Source organism: Ostrea edulis, chromosome 9, assembly GCF_947568905.1.
Source record: "Ostrea edulis chromosome 9, xbOstEdul1.1, whole genome shotgun sequence".
Lineage (NCBI taxonomy): Eukaryota > Metazoa > Mollusca > Bivalvia > Ostreida > Ostreidae > Ostrea > Ostrea edulis.
Window position 1 is genome coordinate 16,060,328 of NC_079172.1, and position 27,734 is coordinate 16,088,061.

The following is a 27,734-nucleotide window of genomic DNA, read 5'->3' on the forward strand; positions in this document are numbered from 1 at the left end:
CGGTTGAGGCCTGATATCGGTGTATTCTTGTGTTGCTGTCTCATAAATTCAATGTAAAAAAAAAATCTTAACATATTTTCCTACTATACTTGTGTCCAAACATACCTACAAATATTCACTAAAGCCACACACGACCCGAAAACTCGCAGCTTCAAATAATTTCGTTTGTTGACGTAGCCATGTTAGGTAGTCGGTCAATTCGAACTATGTTGCTATTGGTATCTATTCATAAAATTGGTTGTAGGTTATGTATTCGCTCTTCATTTATTATCAACACGAATAATTAACAGAAATTAAAATATATAGTTTTTGTAAAGGTAAAATAAGCTCTTGATTAACGAAAATGCTACATAAGCCCATTATGGTCCTTAACGCTCGTGTGGCAGAGACCGACCCAGACTAATGAAAGCCGCATTGCCGCGACTTTAAATTATCATTTAATGGAACTGGGATGAATTATTATTTAAAATATTTAGCTAAAATATGTGTGGGGTATTAGTTCACATCTAGACGCTATTGTGCTAGTATGGAAATGAACCGGGATTCGAATTGACTGGCTACCTAAAATGGCTACGTCAACGAACGAAATCATCAAAAGCTGAGTTTTTGGGTCGAATGGGGCTTTACATGTAATAAATATTTTAAGGTATGTTTAGACACAAGTATAGTAGGAAAATTTGTTAGGGATTTTTTAAAAATTAAATTTATGAGACAACACAAGAATACGACTTTTTCTCTTTCTTCAACGCAATACTAGTTCAGCCAAAGCGTTCTAATTCAAAGGTGAATTGCGATAAATGAAAGGTGAAGATAACGAACAATGATCAATCTCATAACTCTTATAAGCAATACAAAATAGAGAGTAGGACAAACACGGAACCCTGGAAAAGCAATACCACATATTATGAGAGAGAGAAAGAGAGAGATTCTCAAATACATCAGGTTTGTTGTGTGTGATATATCCAAATAATCACATTCCAATTTTAGAAGCTAAGCAAAGTTTTTCAATATGAAGGAAAACGAATTTCTAGCAATTAATTGGCATTTCCATTTGTATGAACAAAACAGCAATCTTCGACATATTTCACACTAAAAGATCATTAAGAGAGTTCGTATCAATTCAAGTGGATAAGCAATCGATTTTCCACGCTCACAACCACCGGATTTAGTGCTTTCAAAGGCATCAGAAAACTTTCTTGCAAATGCTTTACAGCATCATTTTACAAAATAATTCCCGGTTTAGGTTCATCATTTGCATAACGCTGCAAGATTTTACACGAGCTAGGTGTTTGATTAACAAGAAAATAAACAAAAGGCAATGCTATACATGTAGCTGAACAGATTCACGCACCTATGTGTTATTCATCTTAGCTAGCCAAGGTTTACGATCCGCTCCGCTTCTCTACAACCCTTGGCTGCGTTACAAATTTTCGTGACAACAATTCCCTGCATATGATTGGATGCAGGCCTAGTCCCCTGCAGAGAGTGTGTTACGTCAGAACACGTGCAAGACGAAGGAGTGTGTAACCAATAAGTCATTGTCTTCAAAATGCTTCCATTAAATCAGATTTTCATAGTCTCCATACAACATGGTGGTGTGTAGACTGTGCAATGAGGCTTTGTCTACGAAACAAAGGTTATTGATTTTAAATGATTTACATATTTAAAAAAAGTGGAACTCACTGGTTGCAGCTATTTTAATTTTAATAACACACAAAGTGTAATTGAAAAACGCATGTTCATTGGTTGAACATGATGTGAACCAAACAGTTTGTTTTCTCCATCCGCTAGAGGGCGCCACTAAAATCGTGCTAACGCAACCAAGGGTTGTAGAGAAGCGGAGCGGATCGTAAACCCTTGGCTAGCGAAGATTAGAGTTAGCGAAAGAGCGTAAAAAACTACCAGACTACCAGTCCTGTAGATTAGGGATAATTTACAAAATCTACCACACAAGATGGGGGAATATGGTGAACAATGATCCTATTCATGATTGGGCACCGGTTGCGAATCGGGAGTTTAAAATCTGCATTGATGGTACCCGTAGTTGCAATAGATACAGTACCGTACTAAAACGCTGTCCAAAATATTTAGAATTGAAAACAAATATATAGATCATACTTCAAAGAATGTTATTTAATCAAAATCATCATCAGAATTTGTTTCACACGCAGCATCCTGTGTATCAGACATTAAGCGGTTTTTAACACACATAATTACACTCATGCCTGGAGTACCTGAGGTACCAAATGACATTACATATATGCTCGCAACATCCATCAGTATGTGCTCCGCATTTGATATATTAACTGATGTGAATGACAAACCTCGCATGTTTTGTGGCGTAAATCAAATGTGGAATAACGTTTTCTGTATGGTGCAGTATTAATGATTTGATTTGGAATCAGTTTTCCCCAACACATGTGTTTGAACAGCATTTACTACCTACTGGTACTAATATACCGAATATAATAAAGGCACCAGTTCTCACCTCTTTTGGTACAACTATGAGGCCGGTTTTACAGTTACAGAACGCACATTTGCTGTTAGATTTACCAGCAAATACAAATGGGACAGAAACAGACACTTGATTTGCTTTTGTTTTTGTACTGTGCCTTTTAGACAGTCAGCACCAGTTGGTTGCATATTTGGCTTTTTGTCATGATCTCTTCAAGTAACTTCTTAAGCATTGTTCTCTTTAACTTTCCTTTAACGTGTCCTTTACATAAACAACATCCATACTTCACAGGAGGCCCCATACTTGTTTACATTTATTCACTAGCTGCATGTTGGAATCAATTACTTGTGATCGTCATTAAGACTGTATTAACTTAGCATATAATGTCAAGGACAAGTAATTATGGGAAGTATATTTATTAACATAAAAAATAGGTAGGAAAAACTGGTATTCGAACCACAGATATGCAATTTGGGCTTGTCCAAAACTTCAGTGAGGCTGCCACTTTACCACCTCGGCTATCCATCCCATGAAGATTTTCCGAATTTCAATCTATCTAAAGTCACCCATCGTGGACATAGAAATTTTCTTGATAATACGACAAAAGTTATACAAAAGAAGTAAGTTTTTTTTTTTTCATAGGGTGTGTCAAGTCTCCATACTTTTATTTATAAAACATATTACACCTGAACATGTACGAACATATTTTACTCATTTCAAAATGAAGACTTGGCCCACTCCATATGAAAATCTGCTTGGAAAAGTCAAATTTACTGTTATTTTGTGCGTTTTTCGCGTGTAGGTGATTTTAAGTAGGATTTTTTCAATGTTCCTTTGAAATGGGCATATCGAAAAAGATTTTTAGAAACTATGGATTGATTGTTTTAACTAGAATGCAAATTTTTCTTTTTCTGAAGAGTTTCAATTTTAACTTTGATATTTGTCCCTCAGTGGGTTCTCGGCTCGATTTTAAGTCACCTATCTTCTTTTTAAAAAAAGAAGAGAGATTGTTTCAGTTTCTGTTATTTTCAACCCGTGAGTGTGATCTAGTTCAAAACCTAAACTTGTTTTTAACAGCTCTTTAAAAACATCTCTTTTATTTTTTGACCACACAGGATTAAACTTTCTTATCAATTTTGTTGCAGTTTTTTAATTACTCATTTTACTGTGCATATGCACCATGGAACGTAAAATTTACCATTTCAGCACTATTAGTATATCTTCAAAATAGACAACAAGGTCGGAAACTTCAAAAATGAAAGTAGATATCTCGTTTGGAAAACTCGATACAGTAATGTTTTTTAAATTGCAAGGAGGGATGTAGAGATGCAAAGTAGATAAAACAAACTATAGGAACTCTTCAATTTTGGGAGATTGATTGAATATTGTTTAACGTCCCTCTCGAGAATATTTCACTCATATGGAGACGTCACCACTGCCGGTGAAGGGCTGCAAAATTTAGGCCTATGCTCGGTGCTGATGGCCATTGAGCAGGGAGGGATCTTTACCGTGCCACACCTGCTGTGACACGGGGCCTCGGTTTTTGCGGTCTCATCCGAAGGACCGCCCCATTGTGCCATAGAAGTTTTCATTTGAACGAGGAAAAAAAAAAGTGATGGTTTATTTTATGGAATTTACATACTTAGACGGTAAGTAATACAACATTACTAGTGATACAGATTTGGTTTAATAGTCAACTAACTGATTTGAAGCGAACAGCAGTGTCATTTAAGTGCACATTAATTTCTAGAACTGGCCGAAGCTGAAAGTGAATTTCCAGACATGTATTATGAAGGACTGCTCCGAGATTCGGTGAAGTCGTCAGTCCAAATATTCAGCCGAGCCGAATCTCAACCGAGATCACACATGACTCTATCAATTCCTATTCTAAAATCATACCATTTTTTATATACAAGGTCACTTGATAACGATTTGTAGAACTGGTCATTTTTCATCATTCCGAAGATCCCATATTTCTATCAGACCTGGTTCTTTTCTGACCATTGGTGTGATTTTTAAGCATATTCTTATTTGAACCCGGCGCAAATTCCTTACTTCAATGATTGTTAATTTGTTTCCGGTTTGAAAACTTGTGTTTAAAAAATCGTCGACTTCATGAATAGTTATGTTAAACAAGTTGATGGTACAGGGGTTTCAACAGTTTCGTTCAAAGTGAGCATTTCGCAAATTCTAAGGCGTTATAACGATCTAGTTTGCCGATACTACCTATAGTTGAGTCAAATGCTGTCTGATGTGTTTCATACCAATTGTTTGACCGTTCTTGGCACACTGATTTTGACTACGGATAACTCCGTTTACCTGATCAAGATGTAGGGGTCACGTTGGGTGTGACCAGTCTACAGGGGTTGCTTACTCGTCCTAGGCACCTGATTCCACACCTGGTGTGTCCAGGGGTCCGTGTTTGCCCAACTATCTATATTGTATTCAGGGGTTGAAATTTTCCTGGAAAACTCACCAGCCCAAGGGCTACTGGTCAGTCAAAATTTACTAGCCCGAGCCTCAAAGTAGCTAGCCCAATATTTTTAATATAAAATAAGAACATAACACAAGCTTTACATGTTTATTGACACTCAGACTGTAACTGGTACATATTTTATGTTGCTTTCGCACTGTCATATAACAATTCGGGGTCTGCATTTGAATGCTTTGCTTTCATTTTATGTCCATGCACATGCCTCCCTTTGGAGCTCGAAAGTAACCATTTTGAAATGCTTTATTCTGTATGAAATTCACTCAATAGCCTCAACAAAATTCTCACAGGCATGAATGTTATTGTACTGACCACCTACATCCTAACCATTTAACTTATTTAGTTCACACAAATAAAGATAGTCAGTAAAGGGCTTCCCATTCTTTGCAACTGCATAAGCAGTGTTGAATAAAACTGTCATTTTTTCATCTCTTCATCTGATAATCTATGCAACGCTTTGGCAATTTCTGTATTTGAAATCGCTGGTAAAAGGTTTTTTTTCTGTATTAGCACTAAAACCACTACTACAAGGTTCACTTGAATTTCTTAGTACGGATTCGTTGTTATTGTGGTCACCAGTTTTACGTTTAGTAAAATAGCGTCTGCTTGCCACTAAGTGTTCACTTGTTTTGTCATGTGAAATCAGGGGATCAATTCTAAAATTATTGTTTCCCTTGAATAAAGCACTTGCTTTATTAGCACACTCCGGAAAGGTTCTACAGTAACTACAGTACATCAAGTCAGGCATAATACCGTTATCTGCACCGCGATAAAATGCAAGATTTATTTCTCCTTTAGTAAGAGTTATTTGCTCTTTAAATTTGGTTTATTCCGTTAAATTACTATAGGAATATGCAAATTTTCAAACATTTGCATATGGTACAGTTGAAAGAAGTATAAATTAAAACAACCTTGTGGGTGAAGGAGGGGATGGTGAAGGATCAACCTAAATGCGGTGCAGATAACGGTATTATGCCTCAAATCACCATTATCACAATCCCTAGTACCACTACTAGTGCCGGCAAAGGTAGACTGGGAATGAGTCTCCACTTCCACCTATGGGAATCTTTCTCTCCAACTTTCTTCTTCTTTCAGTATTGTCATACTTTTGATCTTTACTTGCATGGTCGCTTTCGGTACCGGTTTCATAACTCCTTTTCTTTTTATTCTCGTGAGAAGTATTCCAACAGTCTGTTGGAATTCCCATGGGCACGAATTGTGCTCCTTTGTTAGCTGACCTGTTTTTATATTCATATGAAGCAGAATTTATTCAAAAACTTCTACATGAGAAGAACAAATCTCTCGCTGTGACCTTCAATTCGACTTTTAGATATATCGATGACGTTTTGTCTATTAACAATGATAGCTTTCATTCATATGTCGATTTGATATATCCCTGTGAGCTGGAAATAAAGGACACCACAGAGTCGTCAACTTCTGCTTCATACTTAGATATTTTATTGAAAGTAGACATTAACGGCAAACTAACAACTCAACTGTATGACAAACGGGATGATTTCAGTTTCTCCATCGTCAACTTCCCACATTTATGTAGCAATATTCCATTATCACCTGCATATGGTGTTTATATATCTCAACTGATTCGATATGCAAGAGCTTGTTCTGGGTATAGTCAGTTTTTAAATCGAGGTAAGCTACTGACAAACAAGTTGATGGTACAGGGATTTCAACAGTCTCGATTGAAGTCAGCATTTCGCAAATTCTATGGTCGTTATAACGATCTAGTTCGTCAATACAACCTCGCATTGGGTCAAATGCTGTCTGACGTGTTTCATACCGATTGTTAAGCCGTTCTTGGCACAATGATTTTGACTGCGGATAACTCCGTTTACCTGATCAGGATATGGGGCTCACGGCGAGTGTGACCGGTCAACAGGGGATGCTTACTCCTCCTAGGCACCTGATCCCACCTCTGGTGTGTCCAGGGCTCCGTGTTTGCCCAACTATCTATTTTGTATTGCTTGTAGGAGTTATGAGATTGATCACTGTTCGTTATCTTCACCTTGCATTCGCGAAAGCAAATAATGTTGTTTGCTTACTCATCATCAATCAATGTCATTAAAGTGCCTTAACTTGCAAGATTCAATTGAATTAAAACGCTTTGGTGATAGAGACAAATAAACTAGTTCCCTCTATAAAAAAAAAAACAACAAAAAAAAACAGGCAACGTACACAAAACGAAAGAAAAGCAACGAGAGAGTTTTTTCCAAACCGACAAACGAGTTAAAACCGATCTGCTAGTCCGACGGACTATTATTGGTATATCAATATTAACTAGTCCGAGTCTGAAAACTACTAGTCCCGGGCATCGGGCTACCGTATTTTTCAACCCCTGGTATTGCTTATAAGACTTATGAGATTGATCACCGTTGGTTATGTTCACCTTTCATCTACAGTATGACGCCGCCATTTTGTACAAATATATATTGCTTCATACCGTACGTGTATTCAACTTGCTGGTATAACTTAGAAATGCTAATGTCTGACCACGCTTGGCACGCAAAAGATCGTTTCCCTGATTTTAGAAAAAGAGGAGGCTCACTGGAGGTCCTCAGGGAAACTCAAACACCAACAACCATTCATATTTGAATTAGTTAATAGCCGTAAAATGGCTGAATATTGCCAACACGGCGTTAAACCATCATCAATCAATCAATTATTTTCATCTTCCATGCAAACAGTCCCGTGGGGATCCGGGTAAGAATAGGTCCTCAGTACCCCTTGCTTGTCGTAAGAGGTGAATAAATGCGGCAGTCCTTCGGATGAGAACGCAAAAACCGAGGTCCCGTGGCACAGGAGTTGTGGCACGATAAAGAATCCCTCCCTGCTCAATGGCCACAAGCGCCGAACATAGACTTAAATTTTGCAGCCCTTCACTAGCAATGGTGACGTCTCTATTTCAGTGGAAAATTCTCGAGAGGGACGTTAAACAATATACTGACAATCAATGAATCCATGCAAACATCAGTATAGCTATATCTGTAAAACAAAAGTACAAATCATGGCCAAACAAAAAATGTACTTCACTTAATTTTCATGATTCGGTTAGACACTTACTTATTGTTTGACCAGGCATTTTAGAGGGCGGGGTGCTGTAGTAAGTAATCTATGACAAAATTTCTCAACAAAATACTCACAGTTCCCCTACTTCTTTACACCAGTGCCCTCTTTTCCCCCACTTAAAGTAACTAAAAAAAACAACAACCAAACACTGCCATACGTTCCTTGCACATCTGCTCTTTTCTACGACACCTATCACCACACCGCTTCTGCTGCGTATGATTTTTAGTCCCCTACCTACAAAGTCCAGTTTTCCGTACTATTTTCTCTGTTCTTGCAGATATTTATTTGATATTTGGTTCGTTGTTTTTTCCCATAATAAGTTACAGATCAAGTTCGAATTTCGTCTCGGTCCGTTGATTTTTCACTTAGTTATGGCCCTTGGACTTAGAAAAATAGCATGAATAATCAGTTTTCCAGACTTTGTTTTGGTTATGCTTGCTGATATTCATTTGGTATTTTGTACATTACTTTGCCAAAACAAGTTAAGGATCAAGTTTGAATTTGGTGCCGGTCCATTGATTTTTCATTTAGTTATGGCCCTTGGATTTAGAAAAATAGCATGAATTATCAGTTTTCCGGACTTTGTATGATTGTGCCTACAGATATACATTTGAGCTTTTCCTTAACAAGTTACAAATTAAGTTCGAATTTCGTCTCGCTCCGTTGATTTTTCATTACGTTATGGCCCTTGGACTTAAAAAATAGCATGAATTGTTAGTTTACATCCAAGTTTCTTATCTCTGTAAATTAGAGTACTACACTCATTAAAACTTCTAGCATAGTAATACAACAATATAGCTAAATTATTCATGATCACCTACATGCTTATTGACTTGGTTAAAGACCTAAACCTAATTATAAATTTTTCGTTTTCCTTGTCTAGTCGCTAATCGAATAATAGTTGATTTCTGAATGTGAAAATACATAGTCACTGACTCCGTCACTTTCGGAAAACCCTACGCAGTTTGTAAACGAATTTGATTGTGACGTCATTTTTTCCCATGCCGAAAATCTACAATGAAATGCCGATAAGTTATAACAGTCAATTCAAGAATATGTCAAAAACAAAGAACAATAAATTAATATGTAATCTATTATATCTATAATATTTTATGTGAAATCAGTAAACACTTTCCCTTTCATGCGGTATCACATCGATTTCTGCGTCGCAACGACAACATGCTTATTTTCACCTGACAGCCACTAATATGAAGGTCTATGTCAAGGGTTAAAGATGATATACCATATTTAATAATGTAGCTAATATATTTAATTTTCGTCTAGATTTGCCCTGATGCACTACACGTCGGAGATAATGTTAGCGCGACATCATTACATGTAAATAAAAATGCGTTATATTTACGTTATTTGTTTCTGTTGATACTTTTCTTAAAATACAATTTAATACTTTTTCAAATCTTAAAAATTGTTTTCTGTTTACAAGTTTGAGAAATGGGGACAAAAAATGTTGCCATAGAATTTTTCACTCATACGGAGACGTCACAAAGACCGGTGAAGGGCTTCAAATTTAGGCCTATGCTCGGCACTTACGGCCATTGAGCAGTGAGGGTTCTTTAGCGTGCCACACCTACTGTGACACGGGACATCCGTTTTTAAGGCCATCTCCGAGGATCCGTGACATTCATACCTGATGCCGAGCGTTTTGTGATGGAACTGTCACTACCTGTATAAACGACTTAGGTCTGTCGTGGCCGGGATTCGAACCCCGGCCTTCCGCATGCGGGGCGAACGCTATATAACCTCTTGGCCACCGCGGTGGTCCGGTGTTATATAAGCCCAAAGCTTTAAATCCAAGATATGCAAATAGATGGATTCAAATCACAGCTCAATGACGAGCAAATAAGTTTGACTAGAAAGAAACTTTCTGATGATAAATTTTGCCTCATTTGCGTAGTGTTGATAAAGGTGTGTTTCTGTTCGTAAGAGGGGATGTAACTTCACCTATGAAGGCTGATTATATGGTTAAATTTTACTCTTAAAATCACTAAAATTCAGGAGCTTCCGGGGGCTTCGCGCCCAGACCCCCTGCCTCAGGGGAAAAAATACACGCCTCCCCTAACCAGAATTCCTGGATCCGCCCCCGATTGCTGCTTCGCCAAACGCCCGGCATTTAGAAGTGAGAATCATAGGTCTTTCGGATATGACCTTAAAAACGGAGTTCCCGTGTCGCTACAGGCGTTGACACGATATACAACCCTGACTGTATTAAATAAGATTCACTTCTTTTTCCCAGATACGAGTCTGAACTGCGCACATGGCATCATTGGTTTGGATATGTATTTGATACACGGCCGAGTGACAGTTGTAGGTATTTAAATTCCTTTGTTTTGCACGTGATCTAACGTAACACGTTCTCTGATTGAGCAGTGGACTTTCCCTGCGTCATATGCTGAAATCTGCCAAGGGTTTGTAAAGAAGCGGAGCGGATCGTAAACCCTTGGCTAGCGAAGATGGGGGTTGCATTTCGTAGTTTCTGACTTTAGACACTTGAATCGTGTTCACACAAGAGACACCATCCATGGTATAGCATGAGTTATTATCGCTAATTATGGTGATGTATTTTCTACAAAATCATTCCTGATGGAAATTTTGTTGAAGCTTTTATGAAAATTACAAAAAGAAAAATCTTTACCATCTATTGATTTTTATTTAGCTTTCATGCCATTTCTAGAAGCATAACTCGCACTTTGGCAATATTGCCACTGTATTTGACAAATCGTAACAACACAATTCATATTTTGAACAAGTTATTATAATGCAACACTGGTATCTTGCCGAGTGGAATGAATTATCCTACAGAGAAATGTTCGACCTATGATGACAGAAGCATTATACTCTGTTCTGTAGCTTCCGTGTGCTTTTGTCCAGCAAAGCCTCAGGAAAGTAGACATTCCGTCAAGGGCGGGACGTACATCTATTATGTTATGGCGTCGTCCGTCTGTGTGTCAGGACCTTGTAGGCAGCCTTAAGCTCCGGGATTTTACGTCTTGGTACAGTTGATCACCATAATGAGAAGTTTTTAAGCGTAAGAGTCGTAGTATCAGTATTGATAGAAAATCCTGGCTGGCAAAATACAGATCAAACTCTTGGGGCTAGGACCGTCAAATGTGGTACACATACTTCTCATACCAAATGCAAGGTGAAGATAACGAACAATGATCAATCTCATAACTCCTACTAGCAATACAAAATAGATAGTTGGGCAAACACGGACCCCTCGACACACCAGGGATCAGGTGCCTAGGAGGAGTAAGCATCCCCTGTTGACCGGTCACACCTGCCGTGAGCCCTATATCCTGATCAGGTAAACGGAGTTATCCGCAATCAAAATCGGTGTGCCAAGAACGGCTTAACAATCGGTATGAAACACGTCAGACAGCATTTGACCCAATGCAAGGTTGTATTGACGAACTAGATCGTTATAACGACCATAGAATTTGCGAAATGCTGACATCAATCGAGACTGTTGAAATCCCTGTATCATCAACTTGTTTGTCAGTAGCTTACCTCGATTTAAAAACTGACTATACCCAGAACAAGCTCTTGCATATCGAATCAGTTGAGATATATAAACACCATATGTAGGTGATAATGGAATATTGCTACACAAATATGGGAAGTTGACGATGGAGAAGCTGAAATCATCCCGTTTGTCATACAGTTGAGTTGTCAGTTTGCCGTTAAATGAAAGACGCCTGTTGGTCGTCAAGGTCAAGGTTGTAGTATCACTTAGTAGGAAAACCTTGTAGGGAGGATACCGACCGAATCGCTGGGACTAAGACCGTCAAACGTGGTACACATAAATCTTATGCCAAACGGATGATGTCTTGCTTCCCAAGGGTACAGGTCAAGGTCGTAGAACCACTTAGTACCAAACCTTGTTTCCGTTACGGATACACATAATACCCTGAAATGTAGTAATAAGCTTCCTATAAATTCAATTTGCATTTCAACTGGATTAGTGCACCATGACCTACTGTAGGGGTAAAAGTAGGTAAAACAGTTTTCCAGATTAATGGATACAGGGGGTGTACTGACAGTTTGTCCCAATCTCCCTCTCAGAAAAATGCATGATCAGTTCACATATCAGATAGATATTAAGGTAATTCGTGCACCATGACCTACTTCCCTCAGACCCCCTACTTCATGAAATTGTGCGCCCATAGTCAATTCCTGGATCCGTCGCTGGTTATGAATATCGGTACATTTCCTGTGATCCTAGACAATGCGGAAATTTGTACATGCAACACTCAGAATTACAACGCGAATACATCTTCATTGAAAATAGCTTTACCTATACGTTCTTACTTTGTTACAGAAGCTGATAGGTGCCAGGTATAGAATTAATATTCATTTAATTGACGGCCGCCACTTATTAACTGGCGACCCCCATATAAATTAACTGGCGGCCGCATGATACGAACTCAATGTAGAACAATCCAGATCTTAATATATGAACTCTGTAAAACAATCATGGTATAAAGTTTCATATAAAATGCATCTGTGCTTATTACTAAACACATCTATATAGGATTGTTAAACAGGAGTTTAACTTTGTGCGGCTTTACGATTTTGATGATTTTTCCATAACACAGAAGAAGGAAAACCCATTTGAATTTTTTAAGTGAAAGGTGAAGATAACGAACAGTGATCAATCTCATAACTCCTATAAAGGTGAAGATAACGAACAGTGATCAATCTCATAACTCCTATAAAGGTGAAGATAACCAACAGTGATCAATCTCATTACTCCTATAAAGGTGAAGATAACGAACAATGATCAATCTCATAACTCCTATAAAGGTGAAGATAACGAACAGTGATCAATCTCAAAACTCCTATAAAGGTGAAGATAACGAACAGTGATCAATCTCAAAACTCCTATAAAGGTGAAGATAACGAACAGTTATCAATCTCAAAACTCCTATAAAGGTGAAGATAACGAACAGTGATCAATCTCAAAACTCCTATAAAGGTGAAGATAACGAACAGTGATCAATCTCAAAACTCCTATAAAGGTGAAGATAACGAACAGTGATCAATCTCAAAACTCCTATAAAGGTGAAGATAACGAACAGTGATCAATCTCAAAACTCCTATAAAGGTGAAGATAACGAACAGTGATCAATCTCAAAACTCCTATAAAGGTGAAGATAACGAACAGTTATCAATCTCAAAACTCCTATAAAGGTGAAGATAACGAACAGTGATCAATCTCATAACTCCTATAAAGATGAAGATAACGAACAGTGATCAATCTCAAAACTCCTACAAGCATGGTATGGTATGATTATTACTTTTGAATTCAAGTTGTACAATACGTAATTAAGTCATTATATTCATAATATTTACCAATACAATAGATACTGCTAGTCGACATTCAACTACCTCATTGACGTGATGAAAGGCTTTTGATCGTAACACGGGATCTCGCTGCCTTTCACTTCTAATGCCAGATGAAACAGTCACCACGTATGTTTGACGCGGCGCCGGGATTGTGAATCAAATCTGCGAAGTGGGAGTCCTAACCTTTAGGCTACCGGGCGTCCTAACCTTTAGACTACCGGGCGTTCTAATCTTTAAACTACCGGGCGTCCTCATCTTTAGTTTACCGGACGTCCTAAAATTTAGGCTACCGGGCGTCCTAACCTTTAGGCTACCGGGCATTCTGAACTTTAGGCTATCGAGCGTCCTGACCTTTAGGTAACCGGGCGTCCAAACGTTTAGGCTACCGGGCGTTCTGAACTTTAGGTGGTAGTTGTTGAATGAAAGAAGTCAACCTAGAGATTAATGTAAAACATTATCTTAGATGAATTGAAAAGTTATGGGAATGAATGCATGATAATGGCAAAATTAATTTTATTTAATGAAATATTCGCTTATGATATACATCATAAAAACAAAACCGGCCAACAATATGGGTTATAATTCTTGTAAGTGTTTTAGTCTTTCTTCACTACAATCGGCTATTCTCTAGATAATTCAACTGCAATGCTTCGCTCGGACACAATAAATGTTTTCGGAACTTTATGTTGTCAGTGTCTGTGTTTATGCCTAAGTTGCAACAGTTCCAAAATAATATGAACTATGAAAAAAACTTAGTATATTTAATTCCTTGGAATCTCTGTAATGATAATATAACACAGTACTACTAATATCAAGTCCTGCTGTTTGAAGTCCGTTCACAGATGAGTTCCTTATCAAGGTATTTCTTTTAAAATGTTTTTTCTACAAGAGGTTCAAAAGTAGTCATAAGGACACGTGCGGCTCAATAAGCGTTTTGTGGGTCATGATGTTGGTTGTCGAAGCCGCAGTGACAGAATGACCATCCCTTTCATGTCTCTCATTCGCCAACATAATGACCACACCATTTTGTCTGTGCTTTTGACAGAAATGGGACATTTTAATACAACATCCTTTGCATAAAATTTTCAAGAATTCGTTTTTGAAATTTTCGTTCAACCATCCATATAGCACTGGATTAGTACAAGCAGAACTTAACACCAGCATATGACATATTACGTATACTAAGTTGATGTTTATGGATTCCAAAAAAAGCGCAAGTCGAAAATCGCTGAGTATGTTGAAAATATTCAACGGTAACCAACTCAGTGCAAATATAATTCCAATAGAAGCCAGCAGAATATTTGTTCGTCTTTTTCTTCGAGAGTTTCTTCTTTGTTTCTGTCTTTCAGTATTTGACCGTGCACCCAGAGCATTTTGTTGATTTGCCATTCTGTATTTCAGTTTATTACATATACGGAGGTGAGCTATTGTCACAATAACAATCGGCAATATATACTGGACCACCATTGAAGCAACAGAATATGCACCCTTTTCTTCTTGTAATGATGTGTCTTCATAGCAAATGCGAAAAGTGAGATATATATCCATGTCCTTAAACGGCATTTCAGTTTTGTGAATGGAAAATATCAGCAAAGGACTCGCAATAAGAAAGGATATTATCCAAATTGATAGTAAGGCCGCGACAGCACCAAGTTTCTTCATACTGTCTTTTGTGGGGTACACAATAACTTGGAACCGATCGAGAGCAATCGCTGTAATGCTGATTGTTGAAACGAAGACATTTGTTCCCTGGAACATGGGAACGAATTTGCACATGAATTCACCAAGTGCCCATTGTGTTCTTAATAGTTTGTATAAATTAATTGGCTGCGTAAATAGACAGAGAGTCAAGTCTGAAATCGCCAGACTGATGATGAAAATATTTCTGGGTGTTCGCATATGAGGGTTTTTGCCGACCACGTAACACACCAGTCCATTTCCAAGAGCTCCAAAAACTATTAAAACTGAGAAGCAGCAAATCAATATGTATTCTGTGTATGTACTAAATCGTCCTTTATTCATGTCTTGGTTTAATATGGAGAGTAGCTGTGAATCTCCCATCGTCATATTCGGCGTGAAATATGTCAGATTGTAGTCAAATGCCTCCATGTAATCCATGTCTTCCGTATATCTGCTAACAAAAACAAAACAAGAAAGGTTAGGATACCTGATTCATAATAGAACCATACGTCATCAATAACAAAACAAGAAAGGTTAGGACACCTGATCAACAATAGAACCATACGTCATCAAAAACAAAACAATAAAGATTAGGATACCTGATCTACAATAGAACCATACGTCATCAATAACAAAACAAGAAAGGTTAGGATACCTGATTCATAATAGAACCATACATCATCAATAACAAAACAAGAAAGGTTAGGATACCTGATTCATAATAGAACCATACGTCATCAATAACAAAACAAGAAAGGTTAGGACACCTGATAAACAATAGAACCATACGTCATCAATATCAAAAACAAAACAATAAAGATTAGGATACCTGATCTACAATAGAACCATACGTCATCAATAACAAAACAAGAAAGGTTAGGACACCTGATCTACAATAGAACCATACATCATTAATAACAAAAACAAGAAAGGTTAGGATACCTGATCAACAATAGAACCATACGTCATCAATAACAAAACAAGAAAGGTTAGGATACCTGATTCATAATAGAACCATACATCATCAATAACAAAACAAGAAAGGTTAGGATACCTGATTCATAATAGAACCATACGTCATCAATAACAAAACAAGAAAGGTTAGGACACCTGATCAACAATAGAACCATACGTCATCAATAACAAAAACAAAACAATAAAGATTAGGATACCTGATCTACAATAGAACCATACGTCATCAATAACAAAACAAGAAAGGTTAGGATACCTGATCCTCAATAGAACCATACATCATCAAAAACAAAACAAGAAAGGTTAGAATACCTGATCTACAATAGAACCATACGTCATCAATAACAAAACAAAACAAGGAAGGTTAGAATACCTGATCTACAATAGAACCATACATCATCAATAACAAAACAAGAAAGGTTAGCATATCTGATCAACAATAGAACCATACATCATCAATAACAAAACAAGAAAGGTTAGGATACCTGATCAACAATAGAACCATACGTCATCAATAACAAAAACAAAACAAGAAAGGTTAGGATACCTGATCAACAATAGAACCATACGTCATCAATAACAATACAAGAAAGGTGAGGATACCTGATTCATAATAGAACCATACATCATCAATAACAAAAACAAAACAAGAAAGGTTAGGATACCTGATCAACAATAGAACCATACGTCATCAATAACAAAACAAGAAAGGTTAGGATACCTGATCAACAATAGAACCATACATCATCAATAACAAAACAAGAAAGGTTAGGATACCGATCCACAATACATCTAACAAAACAAGAAAGGTTAGTACACCTGATCCACAATAAAAGCATACGTCATCAATAACAAAACAAGAAAGGTTAGGATACCTGATCTTCAATAGAACCATACGTCATCAATAACAAAACAAGAAAGGTTAGGATACCTGATCAACAATAGAACCATACGTCATCAATAACAAAACAAGAAAGGTTAGTATACCTGATCAACAATAGAACCATACGTCATCAATAACAAAAAAACAAAACAAGAAAGGTTAGGATACCTGATCAACAATAGAACCATACGTCATCAATAACAAAACAAGAAAGGTTAGGATACCTGATCCACAACAGAACCATACGTCATCAATAACAAAACAAGAAAGGTTAGTATACCTGATTCATAATAGAACCATACATCATCTATAACAAAACAAGAAAGGTGAGGATACCTGATTCATAATAGAACCATACATCATCAATAACAAAAACAAAACAAGAAAGGTTAGAATACCTGATCTACAATAGAACCATACGTCATCAATAACAAAAACAAAACAAGAAAGGTTAGTATACCTGATCAACAATAGAACCATACATCATCAATAACAAAACAAGAAAGGTTAGGATACCTGATCAACAATAGAACCATACGTCATCAATAACAAAACAAGAAAGGTTAGGATACCTGATTCACAATAGAACCATACATCATCAATAACAAAACAAGAAAGGTTAGGATACCTGATCAACAATAGAACCATACGTCATCAATAACAAATAACAAAACAAGAAAGGTTAGGATACCTGATCAACAATAGAACCATACGTCATCAATAACAAAACAAGAAAGGTGAAGATACCTGATCGACAATAGAACCATACATCATCAATAACAAAACAAGAAAGGTGAGGACACCTGATCATCAATAGAACCATACATCATCAATAACAAAACAAGAAAGGTTAGCATACCTGATCAACAATAGAACCATACGTCATCAATAACAAAACAAGAAAGGTGAGGACACCTGATCAACAATAGAACCATACATCATCAATAACAAAACAAGAAAGGTTAGGATACCTGATCAACAATAGAACCATACGTCATCAATAACAAAACAAGAAAGGTTAGCATATCTGATCAACAATAGAACCATACGTCATCAATAACAAAACAAGAAAGGTTAGGATACATGATCAACAATAGAACCATACATCATCAATAACAAAACAAGAAAGGTTAGGATACCTGATCAACAATAGAACCATACGTCATCAATAACAAAACAAGAAAGGTTAGCATACCTGATCAACAATAGAACCATACGTCATCAATAACAAAACAAGAAAGGTTAGGATACCTGATCAACAATAGAACCATACGTCATCAATAACAAAACAAAAAAGAAAGGTTAGGATACCTGATTCATAATAGAACCATACATCATCAATAACAAAACAAGAAAGGTGAGGATACCTGATCAACAATAGAACCATATGTCATCAATAACAAAACAAGAAAGGTTAGGATACCTGATCAACAATAGAACCATACATCATCAATAGCAAAACAAAACAAGGAAGGTTAGAATACCTGATCTACAATAGAACCATACTTCATCAATAACAAAACAAGAAAGGTGAGGACACCTGATCAACAATAGAACCATACATCATCAATAACAAAACAAGAAAGGTTAGGATACCTGATCAACAATAGAACCATACGTCATCAATAACAAAACAAGAAAGGTTAGCATACCTGATCAACACTAGAACCATACATCATCAATAACAAAACAAGAAAGGTTAGCATACCTGATCAACAATAGAACCATACGTCATCAATAACAAAACAAGAAAGGTGAGGACACCTGATCAACAATAGAACCATACATCATCAATAACAAAACAAGAAAGGTTAGCATACCTGATCAACAATAGAACCATACGTCATCAATAACAAAACAAGAAAGGTGAAGACACCTGATCAACAATAGAACCATACATCATCAATAACAAAACAAGAAAGGTTAGCATACCTGATCAACACTAGAACCATACATCATCAATAACAAAACAAGAAAGGTTAGCATACCTGATCAACAATAGAACCATACGTCATCAATAACAAAACAAGAAAGGTTAGGATACCTGATCAACAATAGAACCATACGTCATCAATAACAAAACAACAAAACAAGAAAGGTTAGGATACCTGATCAACAATAGAACCATACGTCATCAATAACAAAACAAGAAAGGTTAGGATACCTGATCAACAATAGAACCATACGTCATCAATAACAAAACAACAAAACAAGAAAGGTTAGGATACCTGATCAACAATAGAACCATACGTCATCAATAACAAAACAAGAAAGGTTAGGATACCTGATTCACAATAGAACCATACGTCATCAATAACAAAACAAGAAAGGTTAGCATACCTGATCAACAATAGAACCATACGTCATCAATAACAAAACAAGAAAGGTTAGGATACCTGATTCACAATAGAACCATACGTCATCAATAACAAAACAAAACAAGAAAGGTTAGGATACCTGATTCACAATAGAACCATACATCATCAATAACAAAACAAGAAAGGTGAGGATACCTGATCAACAATAGAACCATACGTCATCAATAACAAAACAAGAAAGGTGAAGATACCTGATCAACAATAGAACCATACGTCATCAATAACAAACAAAAAACAAGAAAGGTTAGTATACCTGATCAACAATAAAAGCATACATCATCAATAACAAAACAAGAAAGGTTAGCATACCTGATCAACAATAGAACCATACATCATCAATAGCAAAACAAAACAAGGAAGGTTAGAATACCTGATCTACAATAGAACCATACATCATCAATAACAAAAACAAAACAAGAAAGGTTAGGATACCTGATCAACAATAGAACCATACGTCATCAATGAAATGGGAATTCTCTAAACATTCTGGTTTTGTTTTGCAGGGCTTAATACAAATTCTATGATTTAATGAAAGGGTTTTTTATTAAGTGGTAATTTTTCGGTTAAATATTCTTCATTAAAGTATTCAATGATATCTATTGAAATAATCATTTCTATATGAAAAAGAATATGTTACATACGAATTCCAATGCTTACGGTAAGAAATGAATTTTCCCACTAAAAATTGAGTGGATAAGAAGAAAAGTTCCCGTTAAGGTAGCTTCATCCTCATGTGAATCATAAATATTAGTGGTGCAAAGTGGACAAACTATTCATGTGCACTAATGAAAGGTGAAGATAACGAACATTGATCAATCTGATAACTCTATAAGCAATACAAAATAGATAGTTGGTCAAACACGGACACCTGGAAACACCAGAGGTGGGATCAGGTGCCTAGGAAGAGTAAGCATCCCTTGTCGACCGGTCACACCCACCGTGAACCCTATATCCAGATCAGGTAAATACAGTTTAAGGTAACTCCATACTCGCAGTTTTATCTGATACAAGTTTAAAATGTGTATTTATTTTTATTCATTAGAGTTAAAACTAACAAATTATCAAATAAAATACATAGGTCATCACACTTTTTAAGATGTGAGACGTACATAAACAGAATCATATATCACGGTCAGAAAATTGCAATTTTCCTTAAACAGCATTATTAAAATTCCATACAAACTGGTTATGACGATATAGTAGCATTCATAACAATTTCATGAAACTGTTTCTACACAAAAATATACAAAATGTCTGTAAAAAATAAAGGAAATCATTGCATAGTAGGCTTGATAAAGAAATCAATAGAAACAGAGTTATTGCCCTTGGATTCAATATTTTGAAATGTATTATTGATTATTCATCTATAACTAAGACTTTTGAAATATTTTATTCTTAACAAGATTTTTTACAATAACTATAAGAAAAGACTCCAACAGAATTTATGTTCCTATCATGCAAAAATCTAGATAAATCATTGATTTTGCAAAATCTGATGACATCACAGGAGGGTGGAATTACTTTAATGTAATCAGTAACCAAAGAAAATTGTATGTTGCCATGTCAGACATGCGTAATTAGAAGTACGAAAGCCGACTGGGCTCATTTTTTTTAAAAAGTATATCTTAGATTGTTATAACGAGTTAGTTATCTTATTATAGCGAGTTGATTATCTCGTTAAAACGAGTTAATATCTCGTTAACATTAATTGCTTGCATTGGGATTAAAAGGAGGAATGCTACCCAGAGAAATCTGAAGTGAATGAAAAGTGAAAGACGTGTACAGCAATATTTTGAGAATTAAAACATTTAAATTTACTTCATTTAGTAATAAAAAAAAATACAGTTTTAGTAGAATGTAATCGGATTTTTTAAAAGACCCTTCTGTAGTTGACATTTTAACCCCCTGAGCTACTCGCATAGGCAATTAAATCTAAAAGAAATAGATAAATATTACTGATATTCATCTATTCTAATGACTAACAACTGATTTGTTAGTCATTCACATAAAACATCTTTATATAGAGTATTATAAAAATGCTACAAAACGGTATCGTCTTTCTTCATATTGCTTCTTCGTCTGGCTTGGGGTCACGTTTCTACTAACAATTATACATTGTATCTTTGATACTAAAGAGTTAGCAAAAGGAGATAATCAAAGCGTCAATTTGCCAGATCGTATGGAGGGTTAACAAAATCAGTAACTAATTTGTAAACATGTTTCCAAATGATTTTTGGTATTTCCTTTATTGTTCATGCTATTGACCATGAATGTATTAATCTTTCTTGAAAGCGTGCCCGATAATTAACCCTTGGGGTTATTTTGATAATTGCTCCGTATTTTTTTTAGGCCGAATATTATTTCAGCTGATTAAAAATCTTAGCAAGCATCCAGAGTGACAATTTATGATAGAATAAGTCAAAAACATTTTCTTCAAAATCAGCCGTTTTTCAGGAGATTTTAGTATTATAGTTGTGTCACTGATTTGTTTTGTCCTGCATGAGTCTTATGTAGACTGCTGCTTAATTAGAGTATTCTATTCTTATAGTTCTACAGTATATGGTCATATCACGCACCTACTGAATTTTACTTGCAGTGTTTGGATAGTAGCAGTTCAATACATGCTCCATTGATCCCAATCATAGGGTTTGTGCAATTACTAATAACATTATCAATGGAACAGAGGTACGTACATGCAGGTATACTGATTTAGACCATCGAATACCTACACGTGTACCTGATCTGTACAAATCTGGCGAAATCCTTGTAAGTGTAAATGGGTGTATTGATAGATAAAGAAGTGACAGATGTTTCGGAGAAGTTACATAGATACTCAACAATGTATCAAACATACTGGTAAAGGAGAGTTGTTAATGTCAAAGATAAATGTACTTCAGCAAAGGGTAAAATTGGTTTGATGAAAATGTAAATATTTATATACAAATTATCAAAATGCTTTACGTATATTTAAAAAAAAATTAAAAACTTTTGGAAATTTCAATTCGTGTAAGGAAAGAACATAAAACTTGTGTAGTTATAACAAAACGGTGGTATACGAGACATGAAGGAAATCAGCTTGTTTACGCGATAATAATAGGGTTTATGAGATATTCAAGCATAAAGGGATATTTGGAGTAATGCTTGCAACTCGTGACTTTTTTTTCAATATTTTAAAGATGTCTGTAATCAGAATGGTTACAATGAATTTGATGCTTTCATTGATGATTAAGGTACGGATGTAAGCGAGGCAGACTGTAGAAATGTCTCTGAGGACGAGGTTTTAGATGTTATGCTGTCTTGGTTTCAACAATATCTGGTATTCACAATCCCAAATAGCTCTTTGCAGCAGTAAAATGTATTCTTTTTATTTAAGATAGAAACTCTTTCTTAATTGAAAACTCTATTAAATGTTTTATTTATAAATATTTGTCCGATACGATCTTCAGTTCTACCTTAGAAAATGTATCCTGGGAAATCGTATTCACTATCATTCGAAATATAGATTATCTTCACATAGACTGGCCAAAGAAAAAGGTCGCTACGTATTTGTAAATCGAACATGAATATCACTTTACGTTGGAGTCCCACAGTTCTGTCGTTGACAGTATATAACGTAAGTAGTAATTATTAGACAAGGTCATATACCTTTAAGCTTTTCCGTTTCTTTGTCGTAGAAACAGAAAACAAATTTACAATTTATGTATTTTTCTCCAAAAAGCTACTGTCCATAGTGTATACTCTATTTCATATTATGTTATGATTATTGGGTTTTAAAAATTGTATCAAATGTTCAACAATATTCCATTATCACCTGCATCTGCATATGGTGTTTATATCTCTCAACTGATTCGATACACAAGAGCTTGTTCTGCGTATGGTCAGTTTTTAAATCGAGGCAAGCTACTGACAAATAAGTTGATGGTACAGGGGTTGCAACAGTCTCGTTTAAAGTCAGCATTTCGCAAAAATTTATGGTCGTCATAACGATCTAGTTTGTCAATACAACCTATCATTGAGTCAAATGCTGTCTGACGTGTTTCATACCGATTGTTAGACCGTTTTTTGGCACATTTATGTTGACTACAGATAACTCCATTTACCTGATCAAGAATTAGGGCTCACGGCGGGTGTGACCGGTCGACAGGGGATGCTTACTCCTAGGCACCTGATCCCATCTCTGGTGTGTCCAGGTGTCCGTGTTTGCCCAACTCTCTATTTTGTATTTCTTATAGGAGTTATGAGATTGATCACTGTTCATTATCTTCACCTTTTATGTATGTATATACTCAGGTTAGTACATGTACAATGTGTGTTGTTCGATCACTTTAGACGCAGTATTTTTGTGCAACAGTATATCGCTATGGATTGATGAATATATTTTAAAACATGTAGTTGTACATGTATATAATTCATGCCTGGAGACCGCATTCTTTTGTGCTAATGAACAGGAGATAACAAAGACCTTGTGATGACATCATGACGTCATTGTGCAAAAAAAGAAATTTTGGAAACTGTCATTCGATTTTCTTCAAAAGAATGTGTCACCTAAATTCATTGCATTATTTTATATTATTTGCGTATTTGTCAGCACTGTTTGAAATTCATTAATATTTGGAGATTTTTGTTTTTTTCTTTTAGCAATTAATCTGAGGCAAATCTCTCATCATTCCCATAATATTTCTTTGATGTACATATAGTGCTATAAATGTAACTATGGTAACAATCTTTGACAATTGATTAAATCAAAGCAATGCAGACGAATTTTATTAAAGATTACGTTGACAAATTTTCATGGTAGGTTTTGGGGGGAAAAATCGTTGACCAGTATATAGTTCCATCCAACTGATTTTCGCCCCAGGGTCGTAATTCACTTCCTACATGAGTGAAACATTCTCGAACGGGATGCGAAACAACATACAAACACCAAACTTTGTAATGAAGATATAGTGGACCAAAATATTTAGCGCATAAGTTAAATGTTGTAAGATCATGTGTTTTTACCATAAATAAGTTTACTATACATGTAGTAATGATAATTATTTGAACTCTGTCCTATTACAACTTTGTAGCAAAGAGACAATACAGGCTCACACTTGTTTATCTTCAGACAGTGTGGTATCTATCTGAATTGAATCCATCTCGTCAAAGTCTAGAATTCAACTGTTAAACATTTTTTCAGGGCGACTGGTCAAAAATTTGTAACGGGGTGATACTGGGTACAAGAGTTAGCTTGAATGTTGCTTTCCATCCCATTCGATAATTTTCACCCAGAGGTTAGCAGTTCTTTAACCCCGCCATTGCGTGTCATATTTGACCTTGGTCATTTACCTCCTGACCTTAAAATATTATTAGCTATGTTAAGCCTTTTTGTGAAGTTTTATTGTTAAGACTCAAGAAGTTGGTATATTAGTTTCCACTCATATAGAAACGTCACCAGCGATAGATGGAAAATAATAGGTCTTTCACTGGAGAAACAGTAGGATATCAAGTAGTCTCTTGTGACACTAATCAATGAAAAGAAATATTTGCCCACGCCTCAATTCTGTTTTGGAAAATGCACTTGATGACAGACATAAACACAGACGACATTCTGTTTGAAAGACACCCTCATTCCATCTTAACAATGTAATACTTTTAATTTACAGGGTTTATATCTTATCTTGTAATACTTTTAATTTACAGGGTTTATATTTTAATGTAATACTTTTAATTTACAGGGTTTATATTTTATCTTGTAATACTTTTAATTTACAGGGTTTATATTTTATCTTGCAATACTTTTAATTTACAGGGTTTATATTTTATCTTGTAATACTTTTAATTTACAGGGTTTATATTTTAATGTAATACTTTTAATTTACAGGGTTTATATTTTATCTTGTAATACTTTTAATTTACAGGGTTTATATTTTATCTTGTAACACTTTTAATTTACAGGGTTTATATTTTGATGTAATACTTTTAATTTTCAGGGTTTATATTTTATCTTGCTTTACATTAAGTTTTACGACTTCAATTTCTAATTTTATCTCGTTTTGCGACTATCGCCCAGCAATAAAGAAGGCACGCGCTGTTCCTTAAATCTTTAAAACGCCTGATAATACATATGCATTATGACAAACATGTCTACTTTCAATACATTTTTAATTTACATGTAAATATGGAATGAAGTGGTTTGCTTCTCTGTGACCAAACATTAACCCTTCAGACTGATAGAAATTATCACAACCTTCTTTCAAGAATACAAGCCTTAGGATTGGAAACAGGATATGTGATCATGGAAACTGAGACAGACCACGGTCAGAGACCTTTGTAGTCAAACTTCCTGTATTTTAGCTGCTGTTGGCTTACAAAGTAATAAGTCTTTGACAGCGAGCAAGGATTAAATGGAAGGAAATTTTTCATTACATTTTATTCACTCTATACGGATTTTATTCTCGGGCATATAATTTAGTGAAACGACTGCGCTAGGTATTAGTAATCATCTACTATTTTTAACAAGCAATGACGAAATTACCCCCATAAAAGCGATGCTTTAGACTTTTAGAATTTAATTCCTATAATTTGTTAATCCCACGTAAAGCCAGTAATAATAGTGTTTATTATTATATTTTTGTTCCTCTTTAAACAGATTTATCTCTGTTCCTCTGAATAAGATATATTAAAAACACCATTAACTCCTTTTCTATTTTCTACAGACCGAACACAAGTTTTATAATACATGAGTACAATTACTGTAGTACTGTAGTTTAGGTCTTTAAAATACATAGCATGTTTATTTCAATAATCAAAATCTTTAAATGAATACCCCGTACATTTATCAGATGGTGAGATACTTACCGTACACTAGAAAATTGAGATTGGTTTAAGTTACATATCCCACGTTTGTCATCTTTTCGTCCACGGATCCAGAACATCCATTTTCTGGGATTAAATGAGCACTGTTTTAGGGCAAAAAACGGAGTCTCTAATAATGCTGCCTTGCTCAGACTGTTCTTAATTGCTGAGGAAAGGGCTTCAAACACTCACTTATAAACGGACAAAAATCAATTCCTCCCTCCATTCAATGTTCTCTTCGCCGGTTCTTGTCTACATCCAGCTTTCTCAACCTTAAGACATGGAATTAACATTGATGTAAAATGTAGTTTATATGAAAATTAAAATAAGTTAAATGTTTTCAATAACATATGTTTCCTTAAAATCGCATGACAATTATATTTTAAGTGACGTTCCCAGTATATAAGTTGATTATTTACATTGAAATCAAAATTCGTTAAAACAACTGTTAAGGAAACCGAATTTCGTAAGATATAAAGTATCTAGCATTTATTAAAATTCACGCAGTACGTCTAGGTAAATATACAGGTACGTCAACCTTCTTCGATGGAGATGCCCATTTATGGTTGCACTGAAAAGCGCGTTAAAAATGGTCTGTAATCATTCTCCATCTGGTTTTATAGATATCTCTGTCGTTCAAGTGTTAGCTGATTAATAACTTAAAACTAATCTGCTACTAGTAATAACCTATGAAAACCTTATTAATGTTATACCATCGCAAGCAACGCCCAATGTATATGGAGTCGTTTCTCTTGTGCAATGCAGTGCACACAAAAAGGTGGTCCTTAATTATTGTATTATTTGAATCGACAAGGTTTCCGTTAAATAAGATATTGATTTACAGATCTTATTTATTTTCAATATCCATATTGATATCTCATATTAAGAAATATGATTATTATTATGATTACGGATGGTTTCAAGCAATTTACAAATCAACAAAATATTTACCCTTCCACTTCGTTGTGATGATCTATACCAGGCTTCCAGCGTATGTGAAGTCTTTAGCTCTACACAAACTCTGAATTGCAGAGTAGTTCTGACTGTCAGAATGCGTCATATAGATCTACGTGCAGTTTGTAAATGGCTTCGACGTTTAAAACAAAAAAACGCCTACATTTGATAAATTCTATTGGACATGTCTTGTTTCTACAAAGATTCACGAAACTTCGTTTCAAATAACGATCCGCAACACTTACAACAGATGGGTCATTACGATCAGCCGAGAATCACACACAAGAACACTTGTGTGTAGACGGTGTAACTGTGGGTGGTGTAAGCGTGCGAGAATCACACACAAGAACGCTTGTCTGTAGATGGTGTAAGTGTAGACACTGTGAGTGTAGATGGTGTAAGTGTAGACACTGTGAGTGTAGGTGGTGTGAGTGTAGATGGTGTGAGTGTAGACGCTGTGAGTGTAGATGGTGTGAGTGTAGACGCTGTGAGTGTAGATGGTGTGAGTGTAGACACTGTGAGTGTAGATGGTGTGAGTGTAGACGCTGTGAGTGTAGATGGTGTGAGTGTAGACGCTGTGAGTGTAGATGGTGTGAGTGTAGACACTGTGAGTGTAGATGGTGTGAGTGTAGA

The 27,734-nt window shown here is 35.7% G+C and overlaps 1 protein-coding gene across 1 annotated transcript; it reads right to left on the reverse strand.

Moving 5' to 3' along the window:
• Positions 1 to 14,160: 14,160 nt before the first annotated feature.
• Positions 14,161 to 15,517, reverse strand: LOC125659333 (neuropeptide F receptor-like). The gene has a single exon (XM_048890974.2). The coding sequence runs from the start codon at positions 15,513 to 15,515 to the stop codon at positions 14,301 to 14,303; it is 1,215 nt and encodes a 404-aa protein (XP_048746931.2). The 5' UTR covers positions 15,516 to 15,517; the 3' UTR covers positions 14,161 to 14,300.
• Positions 15,518 to 27,734: the final 12,217 nt, after the last annotated feature.